Source organism: Corvus kubaryi, unplaced genomic scaffold (assembly GCF_017639235.1).
Source record: "Corvus kubaryi isolate FWS band 111438036 unplaced genomic scaffold, C.kubaryi_AGA036_p1.0 split3-73, whole genome shotgun sequence".
NCBI classification, from domain to species: Eukaryota; Metazoa; Chordata; class Aves; order Passeriformes; family Corvidae; genus Corvus; species Corvus kubaryi.
In genome coordinates, this window is record NW_024582091.1 from 19,853,463 (window position 1) to 19,877,228 (window position 23,766).

The 23,766-nt window shown below is 38.0% G+C and overlaps 1 protein-coding gene across 2 annotated transcripts in view; it reads right to left on the reverse strand.

Moving 5' to 3' along the window:
• MMS22L (MMS22 like, DNA repair protein) overlaps nt 1-20,853 on the reverse strand; it is a 90,984-nt gene extending 70,131 nt beyond the window's left edge. The window contains exons 1-10 of one of the 2 annotated variants that reach the window (XM_042016601.1): nt 20,802-20,853; nt 19,074-19,261; nt 16,847-16,972; nt 13,600-13,652; nt 10,744-10,831; nt 10,470-10,647; nt 9,203-9,296; nt 7,116-7,246; nt 2,437-2,550; nt 460-639 (exon numbers count right to left, since the gene is read on the reverse strand). In XM_042016601.1, the coding sequence (XP_041872535.1) occupies nt 460-639; nt 2,437-2,550; nt 7,116-7,246; nt 9,203-9,296; nt 10,470-10,647; nt 10,744-10,831; nt 13,600-13,652; nt 16,847-16,972; nt 19,074-19,252 (1,143 nt within the window). In that variant the 5' untranslated portion in view covers nt 19,253-19,261; nt 20,802-20,853. Of the gene's footprint in view, nt 1-459; nt 640-2,436; nt 2,551-7,115; nt 7,247-9,202; nt 9,297-10,469; nt 10,648-10,743; nt 10,832-13,599; nt 13,653-16,846; nt 16,973-19,073; nt 19,262-20,509 lie in introns of both variants that reach the window. The other variant, XM_042016600.1, reaches the window with a different exon arrangement.
• Between the last annotated feature and the right edge of the window lie 2,913 nt (nt 20,854-23,766).

Genomic DNA, 23,766 nt, shown 5'->3' on the forward strand with positions numbered 1-23,766 from the left:
GCAAGACAGACAGACAGACTGAAATTTATCCAGAGCAGAGCTACCACTTTAAAAAAATAAGTGGCATTAATAATTACACAGTCAATGTTTGAGGTTTATAGCTCATACAGCACAAACGAATGTGTTCAATTCCTAAAACAACAAACCCAGTGAAGCATTTATGCTGCAGGCAGACAGTCTTAAAACATATGCTACATCATTAAGTATATGTGCTACTAACCAGTTGGGATATTTCAAGTTTCCTTCATGCAGCTCTCTACTGAATATCTTGTGTATAACATGAATGTGTCTGGGGCTCCTAGAACATTTACCAACTTGTACAAACCTAAAACCAACTTCTTTTAAAGAGTATGAAAATTCCTGCATTAGAAAACAAACTGTTTTCTGTCAACAAAAATAACCAAAGAGATCAAAATCAATTATAATAACTCTTAAGTATTTAGAAAAAAGCATACCCACCTTTTCATCTAGATTTCCATTACGGTCGAACTGGTAGAGTGGTGCCAGATGACTCATAATCCACCAGCTAAAACTCAGTGGGTCTTTACATTGAACTGCTTCAAACCCAGACACACTTTCAGAAGTACTTGACCGTTCAAAGATATTCTTTAGGGTTGTGTTCATCAAGCTCCAGAAACCCTGTAGAAAACACAAAAGTTAATTTGAACTGTGTTCAATAACAAAACCTATGCTAACAATTTCCTCTACAACACTGTCCTATTGATTAATTTGCTTTTACAGAGAACAAGCAAGATGAGCCATTTAAAGAAAATAACAAAAAGCAGTGGTCAGTGTTACCACAGAAAACTCAGGGCTACCTTCGAAAGTCCCCTCTCAAATGTCAGTAGAAAGCAATGTGAAAGGACAAGCTTGGGTCACCAGGAAGAATGCACTGCAATACTTCACAGGCAAAATTACAAGCAGATGGATTGATGACATGCAGACAGGATGGTGCTCCAACACTCACAAGAGAAAGGTTAGAGTTCTTTAATGAAGACTTGTTATAACATATTTTTGAAAAATTTCTAGTTCCAGACTAACCTAACCAAAAGGAATATAGTAGATGGTAGAGAATCAATCTGAAAGACAGCAAACAGAAGTTCTGTTTTGTCACAGTCTGTTCCAGCACTGAGAAACTGATTAATTCTCTTTGACTCAGACCCTTGTCTATAACACAATATTACTACTTCTTACAGGCTTTGTCTATCTTTCCTAGTTTTAACGAAGCTCTCTGGGACTTCTTTGCACGTGTATTTCACCCACCTTACCTGGGTCCTGATGCTAACTTAGCTGCAAAGTGCTACTGCCAGTGCAAATGCTTAACAGCAACACAGTTTCACTTGTGCTGTCCACCTTTATATGTGTTGTCATTAACAAGTAAACAGCCATCAATGCAAACCCTCTACTGTAAAGTACTTAATTCTGTACTAAGTGAACCGTACTCATGGCACAGATGGCCACTTGGTTCTTATAAAGATTACTTCAGAAAACTTTCAAAGGATTTTTCCACTTCTTAATATTCATTCAGAGAAACATCAATTCAATTCCAACCATCAAAGAAAGAAAAATTAAAATGCTAGAAAATATCAGCAAAGGAAAAGAACAAAACAGAAAACATCATTATGCAGTGTATAAAATCACATGGCCTCCTAACCCATACTTGAAATACTGCATGCAATCCTGGCACTCTGTTATTCAAAATAGGATATGGTAATACGGAAAGAGATTCAGAGAAGGGTGACAAAGATGACCACAGGAAAACAATGGCACCTGAAAAAAAGAATTACTGTAAGAAGTAAGACTCTTCAGCCTACAAAAGGCAGAAGGTAGGATATATCAGATAAAAAAAGAACAAACTGAAGAGGCATATAAGGTTGTACTGGTATAACGAAGAAGAACAGGTAGTGATTTGCTGATTTCCAACAGAAGTATAAGGAAGCATCTAGAGAAGTCAGTAACTACAAGATTCAAAACCATACACAGGCTGTTCTTGTATAGATGGGTAACAAAGACAGAAACATGGGCTAGTTGGATCATTGTTCTGACTGTACCCATATTTCTAATGCCTGGAGATGAGTCATTGCATGACATATCACAAAAACTGCAAATAATTTAAAAAAAAAATAAGTAAACATGGCTTTCTGTGTTTTTTTCTTCCATAAAAAGAATGGAACTTTCACAGTCTATTCCTTTGCTTTGCTTTCTTTAGCACTAGGAGCACTCCTTATCAATGACCTAGGTCATAATCCAACAGTACATTGCAAACCTAGAACCAGGACTTCATGCACATTCAAGACAGTGGCCCAAGGCATCAGTTAGCATGCAGTTCTCCTGGAGCAAATATGAGGTTCAGTTCTACCATCAGATCTGCACGTTCATGGCCATATGGGAACATTTGGTGGCCTTACTGCACATGTAACAGTATTCTTCCTTTACCTCTGTATGAGACCCTTTATTTCTGTGGTCCAGCAGCTGAATAAGTAGAATCCATAGTTCTTTAATGCAGGTACATGGATAATGGCTACTAGTAAGAGCCTCAGAAGGTCGCACCTGAAAGAGAATATAGAGTAAAACTATTCACAGAAGTGTTATTTTTAAAACTGTGGTTTATATATCAATATTTCCTCTAGTCCTGGCTGTTTGGTTTGAGGGTTTTTTTTTTTTTCAGGTAAATAATATAGTTACAATTACACATTCAAAGGTGAATTATTTCACCAACATCCAAAATATCTCTCTCATACAACATAGACTCTTTCCCAATTCTATATAAGTTACAGGTTGCATTATTTCCTAGTTTCTTCTGATACACTCTCAAACATCATTTAATTGAATAAAAACAGCATTCCATGTTCTAAATGAAAAGAAATTACAATAAATACTGATTCATTGTCTGACAGTAGGGAAAAGAAAATGATTGATTAGATTTTCTTTATGTTCCTGAGAAGAAAAAGATTTCAAATTATTTAATAGCTATTATTGTTATTTTTAACTGAAAAATCCTTAATGACTAGGCATAATGCTAGTAGAATATGTTGTTGTTGGCATGAGGATGTTAATGTTCCCACAACATTTCACAAAATCTGCTTTTCGGTAAATTTACTGCAAGGCATTCTTTTAATATGCAGAAAACAGCATATTTCAAGTCATGTACGTTATTTGATTACTATTCCATATTTAACAAAATTCACTCAGACTGATGCATTTCAAATGCAAAACAGTCTTCTTGTGATTCATCTTTCAATTTTACATTCCCTGAATTGTGAAACAAAACAGCAAAAGGAACTGCTAAATACATAAAAAAAAAAAAATCTCTGTATGCTTTTATGTTTTTATGATCTACCAGAACTGTATTTGAAATAATCATACTATAGACAAAACTTTACTTATTCTATCCTAAGACACATGAACCCACTGAACTATATTCAGAGGTGGCAAAAATAGTGAAAAGCTTTGTTTAAATAACATAATTCAGCACCTTTTACCTTCAGCAAGGACACAATGGCAGAAATGTAGAAAGAAAAGAGTGAAGACAAAGCAGCTTATACTCATTTTATCCCTAAACAATGAGTAGTCCAAGTTTGAATAATCAACCTATACCTCTCTAAAGCAAACAGAGGGGAATAGGTACCTAGAGAATAATTAATCTCACTCATTGCAGAACTGTTGTTATCCTTCCATGACAATAGAAAGTACCTCAGGTGACTAGTTTAGCCAACTAACTCCTAGACATCTACATCTGATGAGATGGATCCTGAGTTTTTATATCCTTCTGTTTTTTCTGATCCATTCATGCACTATTCTCAAATCATACTGGCACTTAAAATAATTTCTAAATTTGGAAACCTAATAGTGTAAATTAAAAGTTATATCAAAATATGCAATGCCCATGACAGCAGTGGCTGTGTGAGACATTACAGAAGTGGGAGTGAATGACTAAAAACCCACATTTTCACAATTAGAACAAGTACCTCACCAATAGTTTCAAATCTGTATAATATTCTATTAGGATGCAAACTTCTTATTTATCATCCATATGATATGTTACATAATAATATGTTTACAACTACAGTTTCATACAGCTCCAAATCAGGTTTAAATATTGAACATTTAATTATAAATATGAACTTGCATGTATATATAAATGTGACACAGTTTGTTTTTTCTCTCTCAAGAATCCTGTTTATCCTATGAAATTGTCATGGTAGACCTATTTTAAATAATTCTTTATTCATTTTCCACATATACTCACAGTACTTCACATGGCCTTCTCTCTCCCCACACTTTTAGCTAAAGATCTGTTACAGGAATCTCTCAACAACCTGAACTAATTTCATGTAAATGTTATCTTGAGAATAAACAGTATGACCACTAAAGTCTCTTAGAAAATTCATTATTTAACTACTAACTTCCCAAAACTGAAGTGCCTCAAAAATAATTCTGGTTATGACACACCACAAAAGAGCAAAAGAGACCCATTGGAAATGAGCAGTCTACTTGTTACTGTAGCAGTGGAAGTTTTTATAGAATTTTTAGGCATAGAAACTATCCTACAAATGAGTTTCATACTTTCTAGGTGGACTACCAGTTGTTGCAGCAAGGTTTCTTCAACAAGGTTTCTTCATCTACTGTTTGCATCTGTTACTGTGCTATTCTACAAGATTGCAGGATCTCTTCTGCAGGAAATGTGCAGTATCCATTTAGGATAGACTCTGGGTAGTAGTAGCAAAGCAAGACACAATACAGATATTGGTTAGACTAAGGATAGCCAAGATATGTTGTTTTCAGAGATATTCTGGACTTCCTCTTGCAACACCCTCAGTTCAGCATCTTGGTAAGAATGTTTAAAACCCCAAACTGTGATGCCATTGGGACAATAAAGCTCTGGTGCCACAGGTGTGGCTGCTGAAGACAGAAGATATCCACAGATATGTATTTCTCTGGCAAATATGTCTCAGAGCACACTGGGCTCAGTACACAATCCAAGTCAAGCATCTTAATATCAGAGCTGCCCAAGAAACCAATCTGAAAATATCAGTCTGGAAGACTAGAGTTTATGTCTTTCTTTCCAGGGATATCCATAAATGTTAAGAGCTGCACTCATGAATGTTTTCAGCCAAAAGCCCAAGGACATGTTTTAGTGATGAGCTGATGGTGTCACCTACTAGGGGTATTAGTTGCATTTTCAACAATTTTCAGGGATGCTATTTCCGTCATTAGCAATGATTAGCATGCTATAGGAGTCACCAGCTCAAGTGCAAGCTTCACTTCAGAAATTAATGTAAAATAGAACTAATTTGAGCTGTGGCCCACACCTAGAGAGAGCTTAAGAAAAAGCAGTGGCAGAACAATCTTCTCTCTTTGTAGTGTGGCTCTGTAAAAGTACGTCAAATCTGTCATTTTATCATCTGTCATTTCCAAGCCTACCATCAAGCAAAATGTTCAACAGATACTATTTGAATTTTCTTTTACAAAACATTATTCTCCTCTATTTGCCTTTTGTCAGGGGAGAAATTACTTTTTGGGCATTGAGCCAATGATATGAGATAAGGGGTGGAATGTCTTGGGGTGACTTTGTGATGTGTATCCCCTATCGTTGCCCCTGCCCAGGAATTAATTTTGTGCCTTTCTGTGCTTTTAAACTGAGGGTGAGAGGGAGGAGGAAAACCTGAGCAAAACTTCTTCAAAGCAGTTTGCAGCTTGTTCAAGGTCACACAGAGATAGAGACTTCTTTTTTTCCAGCTGCGGCAGCAGAGCGAGAGTGGGGAAAGGACCCTGTTTGCTTTTGGCCAGTTTTTCAGCTCCTTTTTTTCTCCGGAGAGAGACAGAGAGTTGAACTTTTGTTTTCCTGGGACGTTGGGTTTTTTTCTTTTTTTTCTCTGCTGGACTGTTTCAACATCAGAATACATCAAGAGGAATTTCCACTGAGGCCTTGGCCCTGGAGGTGGGCCCACCGCCCATCCCAGCTCCAAGGAGGGGGAGAGAGAGATCTACGGAAGGACTCAGAATTTTCCCAGGTTTCTCTCAGCAGAGCGAGAGGTTTTATCATTTAGCATTATTATTCTTTTCCTGTGTGTTTGTTAAATAAATAGTTTTTATCTCTTGCACTTTCCTTCGAGGAAAATTTATTTTTTCCCGAACCTGGTGGGGGAGGGCTGGTTGCGGCCTGCCTTCTCTCAGAGGATATATTTGGCCAAACCGGAAAAAATTTGCAGTATTATCTGATAATTTAATAGATCAATACTGATTTTAAAAGGTAACAGTTCTCTACAGGAAGGTGTTTTAACAGAACAGTTATCAAATGCTAGTACAGCCATTCCTCCCACCCTCAAAAGTAACATGAAGAAGAGGAAGTCTATTTTTTACGTTTTTGTACTAGGAAAATATAAATTATACAGTGGTCACTGCTACTTCTTCTCAGAGTTCAGCTCTGCATTATGGATCACACATGTCCATCTCAAGCAGGTTTCACAACGACACGAAGATTACACAGCTCTTTTACTGGCTGCTATAGGGAGTTATTACGACTTTCTAGCTTTGGAGTGCTCAAAACAAGTGAGAAAAATACTGCAGCTATAGAAGGAAAGAAAAAAAAAAAGAGAAGAGATGGACAAGTTTTCCCATGACAAATGCAGAAGTGCTGTAACAAAAAGATGAGGTGGTAGAAATAGGCACACTGCAACAATAAACTGTAATATGACATTCTCTAAGTGTCCAGTTAGCTTACTGCCAGGATTAGTGTTATTCTCTTTTTGTTCCTGTTGAGAGAGTTTGAAAAGACTTTTTTTTTTTTGCATCTATCTAAACCTTTTAGACTGTGCCATGTTTGGCATTAAACCTGGAATACTGAACTTAGGAAATGTGGCACTCACTTCTGCTCTGTACACAGTGCATTTCAATATTACTCTCTCATTCAACTGCCAGATGGTCATGAATAAATATAACACAATTTGAGCTCCTAACAAATAACACTCTTTAAAACATGGAGATACAAAGCCATACGTAACATTTAGAACTAAGCAGTAAGAAGTCATCTATCACTGGTGCAATACCCAATTCATATGGTTCCCAGTACAAGCATCTAAGTACCCATGTTCTATACAAAGAAAAAGAGTTACCTTTGTATACTTGTTGATAGCCAAGCTTATTAAATCAGATATGAGATTTCCACAGTGTTTTTCAAATAAACTGATACTGGTTAAATTCTCTCCGGTTAGATTTATGAAATGGTTAGCATATACAACTTGTCCTAAAACACAGAAGAAAAGTAGAACTGTTTAGTTTCAGGTTTGGCTATAGGAACATAAGACAGACAGGATTTCTTTTCTAATACATATATATTTTAGAATGGGCTTGTTGACCTGTATGTAATTTTAATTTATAAATTCATGTGAGAAAGCTCATCCTAAATTCAAGATAATCCCTTCATCATTGCACGGAAATCTGGTATTATTCAGGTTGACAGTAAAAAAGCTTGGCACTTTACAGCCTTTTATTGGCACAGATTTTGCAGAGGAATAAAGATTTATTTATCTGCAAGTTCCTCTTTGTCACATGCCAGTGCGCATGTTCTGGAATCATGACATGTTTTGCAGATATGCAAGCTGATGACAAACAATTCTGGAGAGGTCTAACACTTTCCTTTGGATGTGTTGATGTAAAAAGCTGGCATGATCATGTTCCAACTTGAGCATTTGTAGGCATTAACAGATGAAATGGTAAAGTTAAGAGGCTGCAAGATCTTATCCCACAAGCTTTTCAACAGTACAACCCCCTTGACACCAGTGGAGCAGATGATACGTAGAATGAGCTTGTATTTTATTCCTGGAAATGTAAGGTGAAGCCCTGAGCCCACTATCCTGCCACTGGTCTTGGCAGTGTGAAGTTTCCACTCAGAACACTTTACAGAATAAGATAAAAACCTAAGAAATTCTAAAAGGCACATAAGAATACAAGATAATATATGCAGAGATATTACTGTCTCGACTAGTAAATTTTATTCTTAAAAATCATGAGCTTTGTCTTACAAAGCTAGATTACTGCATTATTACTCAAAACATTATCTAAAAATAAATACTGAATTCTGGAGAATACATTTCCTTCAACAGTTTCACTACCCTTTCTCCAAAATGCTCTAAAAAAGGAAAACAGGCTATCCCACAATGGATCATAAAAGAAACTTAGAATTATAGAACAGAAAGCCAACCCACACACTATCCAGTAACACAGACATGCAGAAACAGAGAAAATGTGTTAATGTGAGCAAGGCTGTGTTGTGACAGCGCTGGGAGCAGGCAAAAGCTAATCCAAGTGTTCAGATTCAACACCAGTTACTGGCCTAAACATATACTGCATTCTTTCTATACCTCAACATCACTTCAACTGTTGCAATTCCTGTTGGAATTTATATTGACGATTCATAATTGGGAGGCATGAGGGAAGGTATGGTTGCAGTGACACATTGATTATAGAAGAAAACACACTTTTGTGATTTATTCTGGTAGAATAGACACGGAAAATAGATATAAGCCTCACAAAGCAAATGAAGTTCTCTTCTGTATTTTAACAGTTCTTCAGCAAACTGAACTACTCTGAAATTTAGTTTTACAATTGCATTCTATGACCTTTTTAATCTAACTTCAATGAACAGCTTACTCTTATCAACTTACTTTTCGCCCTTTTAAAGCCTTATAAAAATTTTTTTAAGAGATATTGCCTTGCCCTTTTCTTGCTGTACTTTTATAAACTTTCCTGACTGAGGCTTCTTCTTTTGCTCAATATTTTCTTAGTGTTGCACATGGTTAACAATACAGATTCTCTCCTCCGAGAATCCTTGTTCTGGTCCATCCCTGGACACCTCCTACACTGTTTTCATCAAATTCACTGTTATGCATTCTGGATATCTGTAAATGCATTTTTATTTGTGATGTCAAGAAGTGCATTGTTATTAAATATTTAGTATGTTGCACCAGTTGAGTATGAACTTTGTGATCTTTGTTCTGACAGTAAATTACAATTTTATTTAATTTGAGCCACATGATGATTCACAAAGAACCTACCTTTACCATATTTGAGTTTACCCCATTCAATACAGCTATGCTTAAAAACCACCATAATTAGTTTTGATTCTGGACAAATCAAGATGGGAAAACTAGGTAAGTCATATGTAAAGAATTAAGTTCAAGAAAAAAGCCTGCATACTTACTCATCAGTTTTTCACCTAGTACATGAAGAACTTCTAATACTAGCCAGTTAATATCCAAATGGAGATGTAGTAAGTGCCACGATGGAGGAAAGACCTGTAATTAGAAATACATTTACTTATATTTAACATTTCTTTAGTGAATTCTGAATACTGTACTAAGACAGGGTGGTCAGGCTTTGGAACAAGCTGCCCAGGTAAGTGGTGGAATCACTATCCCTGGAAGTGTTCAAAAACATATGGGTGTGGCATCTGGGGACACGGTTTAGGGGAGAACATGCAGGTGCTGGAGTAATGGGTGGACTTGACATTCTAAGATGGCCTGCAAAGAACATTATGGATATCTATGATCAAATGCAATGTAACATACAAACATGCCATTCCGTTCAAGAAAAAAAAAGAAACAAACAAAAAAATTTTATTACAATTCTGTCTGTAAGAGGCTATTTATCGAGTTTTGATTCAAGCTTCACAAATTACAACACCCTTAGTTAACCTTTTCTTTACAGAAAAGTATTAGGTAGCACACAAACTGCTAAAGTGTGCTCTTGAAATAACTTTAAGGAAGAGAATACTAAAATTTTGGAGTTTACTTGAAATCACTGTTTCTTTCATCAGCTCAACAGTGGCCCTACTGACAAGCTAAACAAAGAAAGATTCAAAATGCTGGTTCTCAGTTGATCATTCCTCTCCAGATACTAGTTTATACAACATAAGACAGAAATTCCTTTCTTGTCTTTATAAAAGATTTGAAAGCATTAGCTATGATAATGTGTATGCACAAATCCTAACAGTGTATACTTCACTAGCGTTTAATGCTGCCGTGCCTCCTTCCACATCTGCACTTTTCTTTGTATACAAGATCTTTACCCATTCTGAGTCAGATTTCAGAATGTATTTTTTAAAAAATGCCCCTCCTACTGGGAAGCTCAGAAATTTTAAACATTACTACAGACAAACACCAAGTAATTTTTTTAAACAAGCTATGCTAATTCAGGCCTACTTATCTACCTGTAACTGGTATTATCATTTGTATAGTATAGGAAGAATTCTAAAGCTATAGAATGAAAATAAATAGATAAATAAAAACAACAACAGCAAATCCAGATCTCATTAGTTATGTATGCCAAGTAAAGGATGGCACTCAATAAAGAAAAAAAAAAAAACCAACCCAAACCAGAAAGATTAACTTATATTAAGCCAAAATTTATGAATTAATCAAGAATACATAATGCCACATAAAAAATTAAAATTCTAAAGAGACATCAACCTTTGCCTGATTTTGAATAGTAAATGCTGCCAGAACATTACTAGGAAGTTCACAAAGGTGACCAGTGTGCACAGTCAAAGCATGAAGCTCTTCCACCAACACCGATGGTAACTGAGCTTCTAGTTCTTCATAAGGATGGAGCATTCCATCATTTTCCACCTTAGGGGGTTCCAGATACCTGAATGTAGACAAAAATACACAGAATCAGAAAACCAGCAAGAATCACCTACACAAAGCTTGATACTCAAGTTAGTAAAATGTGTGTAAATCTCACCTGAAGATGAAAACTTTCACATAGTGCAAAAACTTAAGACATTGATGCCTGATGCTCTCTGCTTCAGAGTGCAAGCGCGCAGCTTGACCTGAAGTAAAAGAGATCAATAGCTTAAAGCAGATGTGACCACACCATGGCTCGTTTAACATTTGCATTCTCCACAGTAATTAAACCAGACCACTGGAAAGACACTCTCTGAGGACAAGCTGGGAGGTAACTGATGGTAAACACCCACTTCTAAATGTCATCTTGCCAGAGGGATTCTTTATCTTACCATCCTCAGGCACATTTCCAGATACAGATAGAAAAAAAGGCCCTCAGGAAAGGAGGGCAGTACTGAGTGCTAGAAGAAATCATTCAGCCCTACTGCCCTGCTTCCTGACTGCTTTCAAGACACCTTCAGTAAAGACATTGGTAAAACAGTTTATCAGCCCCCTTTTCTCTTGATGGACTTATTTGTAAATACACTTTGTAACTTTTCCTTGGAAGCATCACATTGTTGCACAGAACCTTCAGATGTATAATGCTAAGAGCCACCCATTCACAAATCCTGCCTTTCACTTGCAGCTCTGTGTCCTTTCAGGCAGTTATTCTGACTACATGTCTCCTTTCCTTTGTTCTCTGAAGCTGTTCTTATGGTGTTACCATCCTCACCTAGCACCTGCAAGCTCAAACACCCCTATAAGAGCAGAGATTCACTGGAAGTTATTGCCACTGTGTGAAAATCACTCTTTATTTTTTCCTACACCTTGCCTTGTAGCTTTCAGCTTATATTAGAGAAAGATGAAACTTGGTGCATAACAAACCAAATATGTCATTTAAATACCAAATAACTATTGCCCAATAATATATATACACACAAAGGCTTACCAAGCAGTCTGACTGCACACATGCTGATCATTGAGAGCATCTTAAATACAAGCATCAAACAAGGACCTTTAGCAGGGCCAAATGAAACTGTATCACCCTAGAGGAGATGCAGGGCAAAGTCCTGGTCACCTACTACACTGGACTGCACATCCAGGGAAAGACAGTTGTCTTTGCTCCTCTCCCCCCAGCTGACCACTGGGGAGTCTTCCCTTTTTTTAATCTTGCTCTCACTCTCCCTTTTGTTTCCCCCCATCTTCTCCCCTTAACCTCGAAGTTCACATAAGTCACTTGTTACAGACCCCACAAATAATGCTTTGTGCATACAAGCTTATCTCAATATCTTTTGAGCAACAACACTCAGGGGGCAAAGCAAATCAACTGGTACAAGTACCAGAATATTCCAGTGTACAGCCTACCTGCACCACGTCAGAAGCCATAGCATCTGCCATGGTAGTGAACCACAAGTTTAAGAGGATCGATTCACTCTGTTCTAAAGTAATTATTTGTAGATGTTACTGCTGATTTGTAGCAATAAAAAATACTGGATTCTAAATTCCTCAGAAGTTCTGCTTAAGCAAAATTTTATGTTACAGTATTTTTTACATGGCTTCTACATTACACTGTTCTCAGTACGAAGTATTCAAAGCTCATCAAGACTGATAGGAAATGAAATCAAATGTACAATATTGGTATCTATATAAACACAGAGTATACCATAGATTTACTGAGTCAAAACTCTTAACTGGGGTTTTAAACAGTTTTGACAGCACATTTATTTAAGACATCAATAGTACCTAACATCACCCTGCCTGATCACTTTAAATACTTCAATCCTTATACACCCTTCTACTACTAGCCCACTTCTATAGGGAACTGAGTCACAGCTGAATCAGTAACTTGCTCTGATTCAGAAAGAAAGCCTGGTGCAAAGCACAAAATTCAAGTTCTTCATTTTACTAGCTCATGTGACAAGTGGAAGAACAGGATACAAAGAAGAGAAGAGAACCAAACAGGTGCTTAAATTTAAGAGAAAAAAAGAACTACAGAACAGTTTCTTGGTGTCCAGCTACAATATCGAAGTTCAAATGTAATTTAAAACAGGCTATTTCCATTTACGTCAAAAAATTTAGATTTTTAAGATACTATCAACAACTGCATATGAAAGAAGCTTGATGATAAATTCACATCAATTATTTAAACAGTAGAACATGTCAATATCAAAACAAAATAACAGTAATGTGTAAAATTATACACTCATAGAACACTAGCACTTCATCTGTAACAAGACGACACTATAGACAGTTTATTTCTAAGTAATTACTGAGCTTCTCAACTTGCTAAGTAATTCAGCCTTCAACTTACAATAAGCCCAAGGCTGCAATAATCCTTCAGAAACATGCTGCTTCTCATGCCTCAGTATTTAATTGAAACAAAGCATTTTGTAGTGATCCCATTTTATCGATCCCACTGCAAAGATAAATTAAGTTTGTAAATAACTCTAAACTAAGCAAATATAACTAACTCGTTTAAACGTAAGCCAAGGGAACACTGAAAAAAAATCCCAAGCCACTACCTTTGTAACTAAAATAGTTGTTGGGATGTTTGATGAAATCTTCCATTTTTAATTAAAAGAGTTAATAGTTTTGCCAAATTCTGCTCTAGGGGTGACACCTTAAGTCAAATTAATGCAAAATGCCCCACTAAGGTGAGTAAGGATTGCCCTGTGCATCTACCATACAGGCAAATATGGTTCCAAACTGACTCCCAATATTTCCACAGTCTATTTCCCTACTGTCTTACATCACTTGGTTGCCTATATTTCTACCCTTACCACAGTTTTATGCTGCTTATATGCTGTTCTGAGGCACACTCCAAAAGCCCTTGGTCAAGAGTCAAAGCACAAGTGTGATCTGTGAGAATTTACTTCTGTAATGAAAAGGCAGTCACATGCCTATTGCAGTGTCAAATTAAATTTGTGAAACTTACCAAAATCAGATGAACTCATTTGTACTAGGTTTTCCAGTGCATGTATCTGTTGCCTAATTAAAGAAAAACAAAGATTAATGGTATTTATATAAGTTGTTTAACTCCACTTTAGTAAGGTCAAAATGGAACAGAGAAAGGTAAGTGTTTCTTGTTCTGTAGTTCAGAAAAAGCTTATGGAAATGTAACTTAGGAAAGAGTTTTAGTGGAAGGCAATGGACACATCCAAGTGTGAAGGGATGACATTGAATAGAATTTTTGCTTGTTTTTAAATCATTAAACGCAGTACCAAAAAACCCCTATAACAATTGGCTAAATATTGGGGAAGGCAAAAAACAACAATACAGACAAAAACCCCCAAAAAACCATTCCCTGCAAGTGATCTTTCCACAAGCACAACTCAACTTCATGTTTGACCACAGAATAAACCTAAAAGTTAGCCCTCATGGCATATACTCAGTACACACTAAATTAATCCACTTGTGAATGTGCATTCTGTCAGCAGCTTTTCCTGCTTCTTGCTTTGGGTGGTCAGGGGCTGAACTCCAGTACAAAATATAAACAGCAACAAATACAGTAGAGTAAAAGGAGGTGTCTCTAGAAAAGTTAAAGCTCAGTTCAGTTTTGGAGAGGAAAGAAAACATTTTTAAAGAAGCTAAGTGCCACTGCAAACAAATATTTTTTAAAAAGCTGTAGCATAGGTATTACTCAGCCATATTCTGTAACAACTGTTATTTGCAAGTGGTCTTCCAGTAGAGTCTCCACAGAGATAAAGCAGTATTAAAGTGAATATATGAAAAGCACAACTGTGTCAGACAGACTTTTGAAAGAAAATGCTGCATAAATGAGGAGGGAGCTCTCTGCCTCATTTCTTATACAATCAAAGCAATAACTACCGAAGGATTCCAAAATAGGCTACTTGGATATGACACAAATCAAATGTTCTTATGAAAACCCTGAAAACTAGAAAGCATCTAAAAGACATAAGAAGCATCTAAAAGACACAAAACTCCAGGTTGTAACTTGCATATTAAAGTGCAAACACACAGTAAAATGATCTCCCTTAGCTCTTTCCTGCTTCCTTGGATAAAGCCATGTCAGCTACCCTTCCATCATTTAGGTGGGTTGCAGAGTTTTGTTTTTTGTTTGTCTTGAAATCAAACCTGAATTTCTGCCTGGATTTTTCAAGGATTTCAATCACGTGAAAAGGGAGGAAATCTGAAAAGCAGGAGGACTTTATGAAATAGGGCTTTTGAGACTGGAGAATAGAGAAGGAAGGTACCAGAAAGAAGCCACACAAAAAAAGAAAAGAAAAACACTCTCCAGTGAATTGACAAAAGACAGAATACAGTGGGCTGATAAAATTAAAGCACAAACTGGGCAAAAGAAACATAACAAACATACCCTTATTTAAATAAACAATTTTAATTTCAATTTGCATTTGTACCTCAAAGATTGATCCTCATGGCTGTTAATCATTAGATCATTTGATGTGCAAATACACATTCTGACAGGTAAACTGGTACTTCTGTTTATTAATCAAAGATATACTATCTTAGTATACCCACTTAAATGGTTACATGGTCTCACTCACTTTGCCTCACACTTCTTTAATAAGAAAACCCATAAGTAAGAATTTTTACCATGAAATTACTATTTTAACTTGCAGTTCTGTAGTATACTATTATTATTTATTACAATAGTTTAAAAATTGTAAATGATTTTTAATTTCAATATTAGGTATAATCTTAGACATGAAAAAAAGACTAGGTTTCTGTAAGCATGTATTTAAACATAGATATTAACTATACTCCATAAATTTAACTATTTACACCCACCCTATCCTCAAAAACTATTGTAACTGGTACTTAACACATTTGATTTCCACAGTGGAAAAAGGAGGAGTTCTACTTTCAGTTGTCAACTGGTCTATAAATGAAACTGTTCCATTTTATGATTGAACAAATGAACTCAATGTCTTTGCAGAGGGACTTGTCACACCAAAAGACAGCTTAGCAACCAAACTCTCAATATCCAAGTTAGTTGAAATCCATTATTCCTACCAGGTCAGTAGGTTTTAAAGCATGTACAGCTTAAATAGCTTAAAAACCACAATAAAAGACATTATGCCTTATGTTCATCTCTATTACAACTACAAAGCAGTTTACATTACAGGAAAAAAAACCTTAAAAAATAGCCATTTAATTCAACATTCTTATGCCACTGCCCACTGATTTTATGTTAATGAACAGTTAATAAATCAGACTAAATGCTGAAACTTTTAACTTAATCATATCTCCCCCATTACCACTTTTTTTAACACTGTGGGTTTTTTTAAACACAGTGGAGTCAAAGCTTGCATCAAAGCTTCTAGCTAAATTATTTAGCAAAGCTAAATAATACTAGTTTTAATACACTTCCAGTCATCTATGTCATCACATTCCAATAAGCTAGACCCTATTAACCACGTTGCACATCATATCCTTGGTCATACCCTAAAGGGATGGACCAATCCACTGCGATGAAAGGAACGATGGAATACATCACATATATTTGTGAAATCATACAAAAGCACTTCTCCCATCCACTCTCTGTATGTGCTGTACATCCTGAGGATTATCAGTAGCAAAGAGGATTATCAGTGATCTGTGTATTTGCATTGACCAGATTAAGCATCTACATTGAATTAGTCAAAGACTGAGTAACTGTATCTGAAAAGATTGCTGAAGCTATCCTAATCCAAACAATTGAAGAAAGCACTGCATCCAGCATTTATAGTATTTGATTTTTCACCTCCACTTTCCTTTATGCACAAAAAAGGACTAAAAATCTTCAAAAGACAACTTCAATTATATGGATAGCACAATCTCATTCAAGGAAATCTTACATAGTCTATTCATACATTCTGAAGCTAGAGCCTTCTAAATTAACCCCAACACTCTGTTGTAATAACTATACTTAATTTTTTTTTTATCTGGTAATGCCTAAGATATGCATCACACTACTTAGAAACTTAATAATAAGTCACATAATATTAAAAATCCGCGACACAATGTACTTCTTCCTGCAATTCCATCTGTGTCTTATCCATCACTTACTGGAGCATTAAACAGACAGCATTAATCTTTTTTAGATGGATTGCATAACCCACAGTCTTTTATGATGTTACTATTAAAAATGTGAAAAGTTTGTTACACCCAGTAGATATAATTACAGATGTGGATTAATTATAAAATAAACACTATCATACCTAAGTAATCCAAAGAGAAATTCGCAGGATTCAACTAATGCCGTTTCGGTAACCCACTGAAAGCCAAACAATTCCACTGTATTTTCTTCATAGTCATTTGGAGAAGGATCTAGTCTCAGCAAAACCCTGCAAAATAGAGCCAACAATATTCATACATTTTCCAGTAATAAACCTATGGAGTACAATACCTACAGCTGGCTTATGTACCACCAATACTTTCTGAATATATCAGCAACATGTACATGACAGATGTCTCAAAGACAGTTGTACCTTTTAGAGCAGTATTATCTATAGTAATATGACAACTCCTAGCTTCAAAAGCATTAAAACAGGATATAGTCACAGGTCACAGTATATTTTGGAAACAAGAATTAACAAGCTACCACCTTGAAGTATCTTCATACTTACAAAGGGGCTGAGACATAACCTACAGACTGTACTTAGAGAAGAGGCTGCTATGTAAGATAACACGCTGCACTGCATGTTTGGGATCTGTCTCAATGCACACCACATACCTAGCAACTAATGCTGGACATACGTTTGCTCGTTTGTATACATTTAATAATATTTATACTGAAAATACTGCTAAAAGCACACTTTTTTAGGCAGATGACCAGATGAGGGTCAAAATGTTACCGTGTCATTATAACTTAAACTAACACTAGGCCATAACTACCCTCTGCTCTGGCTAAAGAAAAATAAAATAACATCAGAATTAGCATTTCACTCAAAGTGGAGAAAATCAGACACCTGTATTATTAAAACACTATAATTGTGCAAATAAAAAAATATTTCATTTACATGCTTTAAAAAAAAAACTCACAGCAAACTGCATAATGACAGCAGAGTAAATTATTTCAGAATTTTCCCACTGCCTTTCATAAAATAATCCCACACAGACTACCCCTAATTGGCTAATATGTAAAAAATATTTTCATTTAAAAAATTTAAAAAATACACTAGGCAAGCACTGAGTTTCCATTGTATTACACACTAAATTAATATTCTGCTTGAACTATGCACTATTTCCAATTTCATTTTTAGAGGCAAAAAGAGAATCCGCTGAATTGGCTCAACCTCCCATAACACTTGGTAACTTCTTGAACACTTGTCTGTTTTGAAGCGTCTAGCAATTAAATTCAGCTACTCCAGTTCCAAGCAATGAAGACAGAGGAGTCCCTCACATGGAGGCTTTTCTAGAGCTTTGCAATCCAGGTAGACAACGTCAATAGACAGTAGAAGAACAGTGTTATCACAACTATAGTGACTGGGAAACTTGTCTACATACAAGCTCCTGAGTGAGGTTTTAATGACAGAAACAATTTCAGGTGAAATATTTGTCAACGTAGAATCCACTACTGATATGTTCATGCAGATACAGGATTCCTCAATCATCTACTTGACATAAATTTGAATGAACGTGCTCTGATGCAACTAAAATATATGATAAATAAGGCAGAGAATGGGGAGGTGCAGTGGAAGCCCCCCTTAAGCCTTTACAGAAAAGAATGTGGAAAAAAAAAGGACAACACAAAATATGAAGCCTGTCAGAAGGACAGACAGACAGAAAGATTAGGCTTTTGTAGGAAAAATAAGACAACCCTTGTAGGTTGAGCAAACAGCACAGTAAACTAAGCTGAATGACAGACAGTAAGGCAGATAACTAAAACCAAAGTAACGTTTTAAAGTCTCACAGAAAATACTTCTTTGCTATGCATATAACTTCAGAACCATAAATCCAGAATGCATGCAAGGGTGAAGCTTTGAGAAAAATGGTCTTGAAGCTACAAAGGACAGCCCCAGCAACCTGGGGAAGCCAGGTAGAGCAGGTTTGTTTCTCTCAAGTGGAAAAGAGAGAAAAATGGCCAGCATTTAATAGAGCATATGTCTGGAAAAAACAGTGCTGAAGCCTCCTCAGAAATTTAAGTGATCTCAGATGCTGCTGCCCAACAGGCCAGTTTTGAAATAACCTAGCAGGCTTGCAAATGTCTGTTACAGTATCTTAAAAGTAAGTTCAGAAAGCTAGGAACTGCATGCACAGCACCGTTCAAAGCTGCTTATCAACACAACAGCCCTTCCCACTTTGGTATCACCAAGTTGATTTCAGGATCAGGAGAGCTGAAGAACAAACTGATTTGGAAACCCGTCAGCATTCAGAGGCACCAAACATGAGTGGAAAGAACAGTTTAGAAGGTTTTTATATTTGTAATTCAAAAAAATCTCATACCTTTTAAGAGACCCACTTGCTAAATAAGACTCTGCAGAGAACCTTCTCCCTCCATTTTGGTTGTCAAAAGCACAAGAAAAGCAAGACGGCCTTGAGCTCTCATTCTCCACTTCCATCGCCAGCTCCAAGCTGTCAGTGAGAAACGGGGGTGTGGAGGAAGCCCCAAAGTCATCCTCCATTGTTTACACCTGACCCAGAAAATAAATAGATAAATACAAAAATACTCATAGCATTTCTTCAAATAAATTTCTCCTTGTTACAACTCCACATCATCCTTCAGCTCAAGTGTGGACACAGATCTGAGCACCTGTAATATTGAATTAAAAGCTGAGAGTCACCACCAAGAAAGGCAATCACGGTCACATGCTCTGTCAGCCAATTCTGCCACTTTGTGCAACCACACCTGCCTCACTGAACAGAGCCTGTTCAAGAAGACACATCAGTGACTTAAAAAAATCCCAGAGAGGTACATTTTCCTCTGGTTTAGCTCTCTAAATTAATTAGTGATGAGGTTAGACTAGCAGTAGGTTATAACAGGAGGCAGGAACGCATTACAAAGCTACTTTCAGCAACATTTCATTTCATGACCAGAGTAGCTATGCTGTGGAAATACATCATGCATTACAGGCTGTCTGTAACTTCAAGGCATATTAAGTTCCTCCTAGGAAACAGTGAATACATACCACATGATAACTACGGAACTCTGAAATGCTAAAGTTTTAAAGCTTAGAAAGTTACTCTATGGCCAATTCTGACACAGTTGGAAGTTCCTATCAAAAGAAAAGTCTAACTACCCAGGAATCTGAAAAAAGAGAAGTAAAACCAAAGAAAGATTACAATGTCCAAAAGAAGTTCCCTGTATAGTTAATATTAGCACATTCATATGTTATACAATATATTGAAAGAGCAGAACTAGGCAACAGGTGTCAGAGAGTCCTGTAAAAATATGCAAACAATATAACTAAAATTCTAAATTAAAATTTTCAACTTCTTTGGCGGCAGATTTTGATATGGTTCTTGCAGAAACTAGTTTACACCATGGCTCTAGGTTGGTAATACAGAGGTTTAATTAAAAAGTAAGCTCAAGTAATGAAAAAGAAGAAAACAGTTTCTGTTCTACTTTCTCCCACCCATTCACATTCCTGCGGAGCAGGGGGCTATGCAAGTAGGGAAGGCATGACTTCAGCGCTCCAGTTTACAGCAGGACCCTATGGACGGGCGTTGGTACAGCTGGCGAGGCAGCTGAAGGGAATGCCCTCAACCACAAGAGTGCCTAAGGAAAGGCTGCTCAGTTTGGGGTATCAAAATCGCCCCACACATACAAAGCCGTGGGGGAAGAGTTACATAAAAGGGCAGCTCTTCCCGGCCATAACTCCCATCAGTTCCGTACTTGTCTACCACATCCCTGATCCAGCGGAAACAATGACTTTAAGCACCTCAACCTCCTTGGCCTCCAAGAAGAACGTTCCAGGCGGCTGCAGTCCGCGGGCAGGAGCTGCAGAGCGGCGGGAGCCGCCGGGAGCAGCACCGTGGGGCGCGCCCACGAACACGACCCCCACGTGTAGCGCCTCGGCCCCGCGCCGCAGCCCTCTCCTCGGAGGCGCTTCCCCGCCGGGCCGGGGGCAGAGGGGCACCGGCGGCAGAGGGGCACCGGCGGCAGAGGGGCACCGGCGGCAGAGGGGCACCGGCGGCAGAGGGGCACCAGCGGCAGAGGGGCACCGGCGGTACCTGCGCGCCGCCCGGGCCGCCGCTCCCCTTCCGCGCCCGGGCCCGTTCCGTACGGCCCGCGCGCCGCCGCCACCCGCGCACTGCGCACGCGCGAGGGCGCCCATTGGCCGCCGGCCGCTCCTCCCCGGCCGCGCTTCCTCCTCCCGCTCCGCCTCCTCCCCGGCACAGAGCGCCCGCCCGCCCGGCCGCCAGCCTGCTCCCTCCCTCCCTCCCTCTTCCCCTTCCTCTCTGCGTTCCCGCCCCACCCTCCCCGCGGCGAAGCGCCCCCGCCACTCCTCCCAGTGCTGACAGGCCAGCCGGGTTTCTTGTTTAGGTGGGCATGCCCTGGCCGGTCAGCCACCACTAGTGGTTTCTGGCCAGCTCGCACATGAACGCCACCATCTTGCCGCTGCTGTTAAAGCTGCCTCCCTTGTGCTCACAGAATCATGGAGTGGCTTGGGTTGGAAGGGACCTTGAAGATCATCTACTTCTAACCCTCCTGTGGTGACTTCAACTACACCAGGGTGTTCAGAGCCTCATCCTGGGCTAGAACACCTCCAGGGATGGGGCATCCAGAACATCGCTGTTCAACCTGTTCCAGTGCCTCACCACCCTCACAGTAAAGATTTTTTTCCTAATACCTAATCTAAACCTACTCTCTTTCAAGTTGAACCTATTTCCCCTTGTCCTGTCACTACATGCTCTTATAAATAGTCTTGCCCCATGTTTCCCATAAATTCCCTTGTACTACAACTGTTCCCTACCTTTGTCTGGTGTCTTTCTTGTCTAGACTTTACCTGAACTTCATTTTCCTTCTTCTCAGCCTTCTCAGTTCACTCATCCAAATGCTCTCTCACAGAGATGGGCAAGAGGTTCTCCTGGTCTTTTCTGATGCCTTACAGATCCAGATCCAACCTTTCTATGTCTGTCAGGTAACACTCGTATCCCCAAACACACCCAATTCTCATCAAGCTTGGGAAGTGGTGTTTAATGCATTTGAAATTCAAGCTAGGTATCACTCCTATCATCTACTGAAGCACCTCCATTGGGTGTGACAGTCACCACAGAATGGGGGCCAGGGCAAAAGTCCTAAAACCTGTGCCTGGCATAATTTAGCTTCAAGTGCATATCGTACACCTGGTGGCTTATGGGTCTTTTAAAAAAAGTGTTGTATTATTTTGGATTGCTGTGGTTTGATTTTGTTTCAAAATGAATGCTTTTCCAGTTTTGCCTGGATTTTGGGTGCAAAATAGCAGCAGTGCACGAAACTTCCTTCTAGTAAGAAAGTTGCTATAAAAAGTTTTCTGTTGCTGCTACAGCTTGCTCTGAAAGCTTTGCTGTGATTTAAAATGCTTCATTTGCTCCTGTGTCTGTAAGAATCTCTCATTTCCTTCTTTAAATTCCTGTCTAATTAAAAAAACAGTACATCATGGTTAAATAAAACTGTACCCAGGATAACCCTGATTTCCATATGCAGATTTATCTGCACTGACAGCCCCCTCTCCCTCTCTTAGTCTTTCTGTTTCCTCTCCCTCCCTCACTCTCCCTCTTTCTCTTCCCCTCTCTTTCTCTCCTTGTCTTTTTGTCTCTTTATGTCTATTGCATTATGCCTGAATAATTTTCAGTCTTTTTTTTCCTCCCCTCTTGCACGCACATGCTAAAATAACTAGACAAAGATGCAAGGTGGTTGCTGCAGTCCCTGTCTCTAGGACAAAACCAAGAAAGCTTGTGATTGCAATGCCACCTTTCCTTTTTTTTTTTTTTCCTTTTCTTCTTTTTTTTCTTTCCCAGCCATGCTTGGTGATTAAACTTCCTCAGGATGGGGAAGAAAAAGGAGCTGGGAATGAAATAGGGTTGAGGAAATATCCCATTGCAGCAGCTGCAGCCAGTGGTGTCTGCTGCCAGATGTGCGAAGGTTCCTGGGGTCCTTGTCACTAAAAGGCAGTATTCAAATATTTGGAGACAAAAGCTGCATCCTCAGTGATCATTTTCTTTATTTAACATGGCAGCAGGCATCGTGTGGGAAAAAATCAACACGCTGGATGTTGAATCGGACTTTTCTCCTTTCTGGGATGAAAGGATGTTATCTATCCCGTGCCAAGAGGGAACTGAGGTAAGAGAGCTGACCCAGCTCCTGTTTTTTCCTAGTATATTTCCTAAGCATATTTTCTGAAACAACCTGTATATATATATATATGTGTATGTGTGTATGTATATATATACATGTTTCTATGTTTGTATATTTGTGTATTCGATTTCAAGACAGTAAGTGGTAATGGTTTTTTTTTTTTTCTGCCTTCACATCAACCCAGAGAAAGTTAATTCACAATATATATTCAGAGCTTGTTCAGAAGGGTCGTTTTGTGGAATTTTTTTTGAATACCTTTTTGTTTCCAGAGAAGACTTCAGCAGTGACATCATGGTCGGCTGCTGATATTAAACCGTATTTTCAAAGTCTGTAAAAAAAAAAGCCAGTAACTTTGTGATAAGAAATTGTGCAGGAGATTCATATGTTCTATTTTTCAGTTGCACTCTAAATATTGGAAGTCTTATTAAAGCGATAGTGAGAATTTTTTATTATTATTATTTCTAGCACAGAAGCGATGAATGCTGCATAATTAAGTACAGTATTTAATTTGGCTGTTGTGAAGCAAAAGAATAAGGTAATAATTTTTATTGTACTAATCAGACTCAAGATGTTCTCTGTGTTAATTGGGTTAAAAAAATTGCAGTACTTATTAGAAATTCTAATTTCACAATGCAGCACTGACAATAAGCTCAGCCAGTGAATTATTCACATCTTTAATTTGCTCTCTTAATGACAGTGTTCTGTAATCAGAGTGCAGCGACTGCTTCCTATGCATTATGTATGATGTTCAGGACTTAAATGCAGGACATTATGAAGCCTCTCAGTGGCTCAGTAATTAGTTTTCCACAAGACAGGGCTTAGATATTCACAGATAAAAGTCTACAGCTGAGATAATGT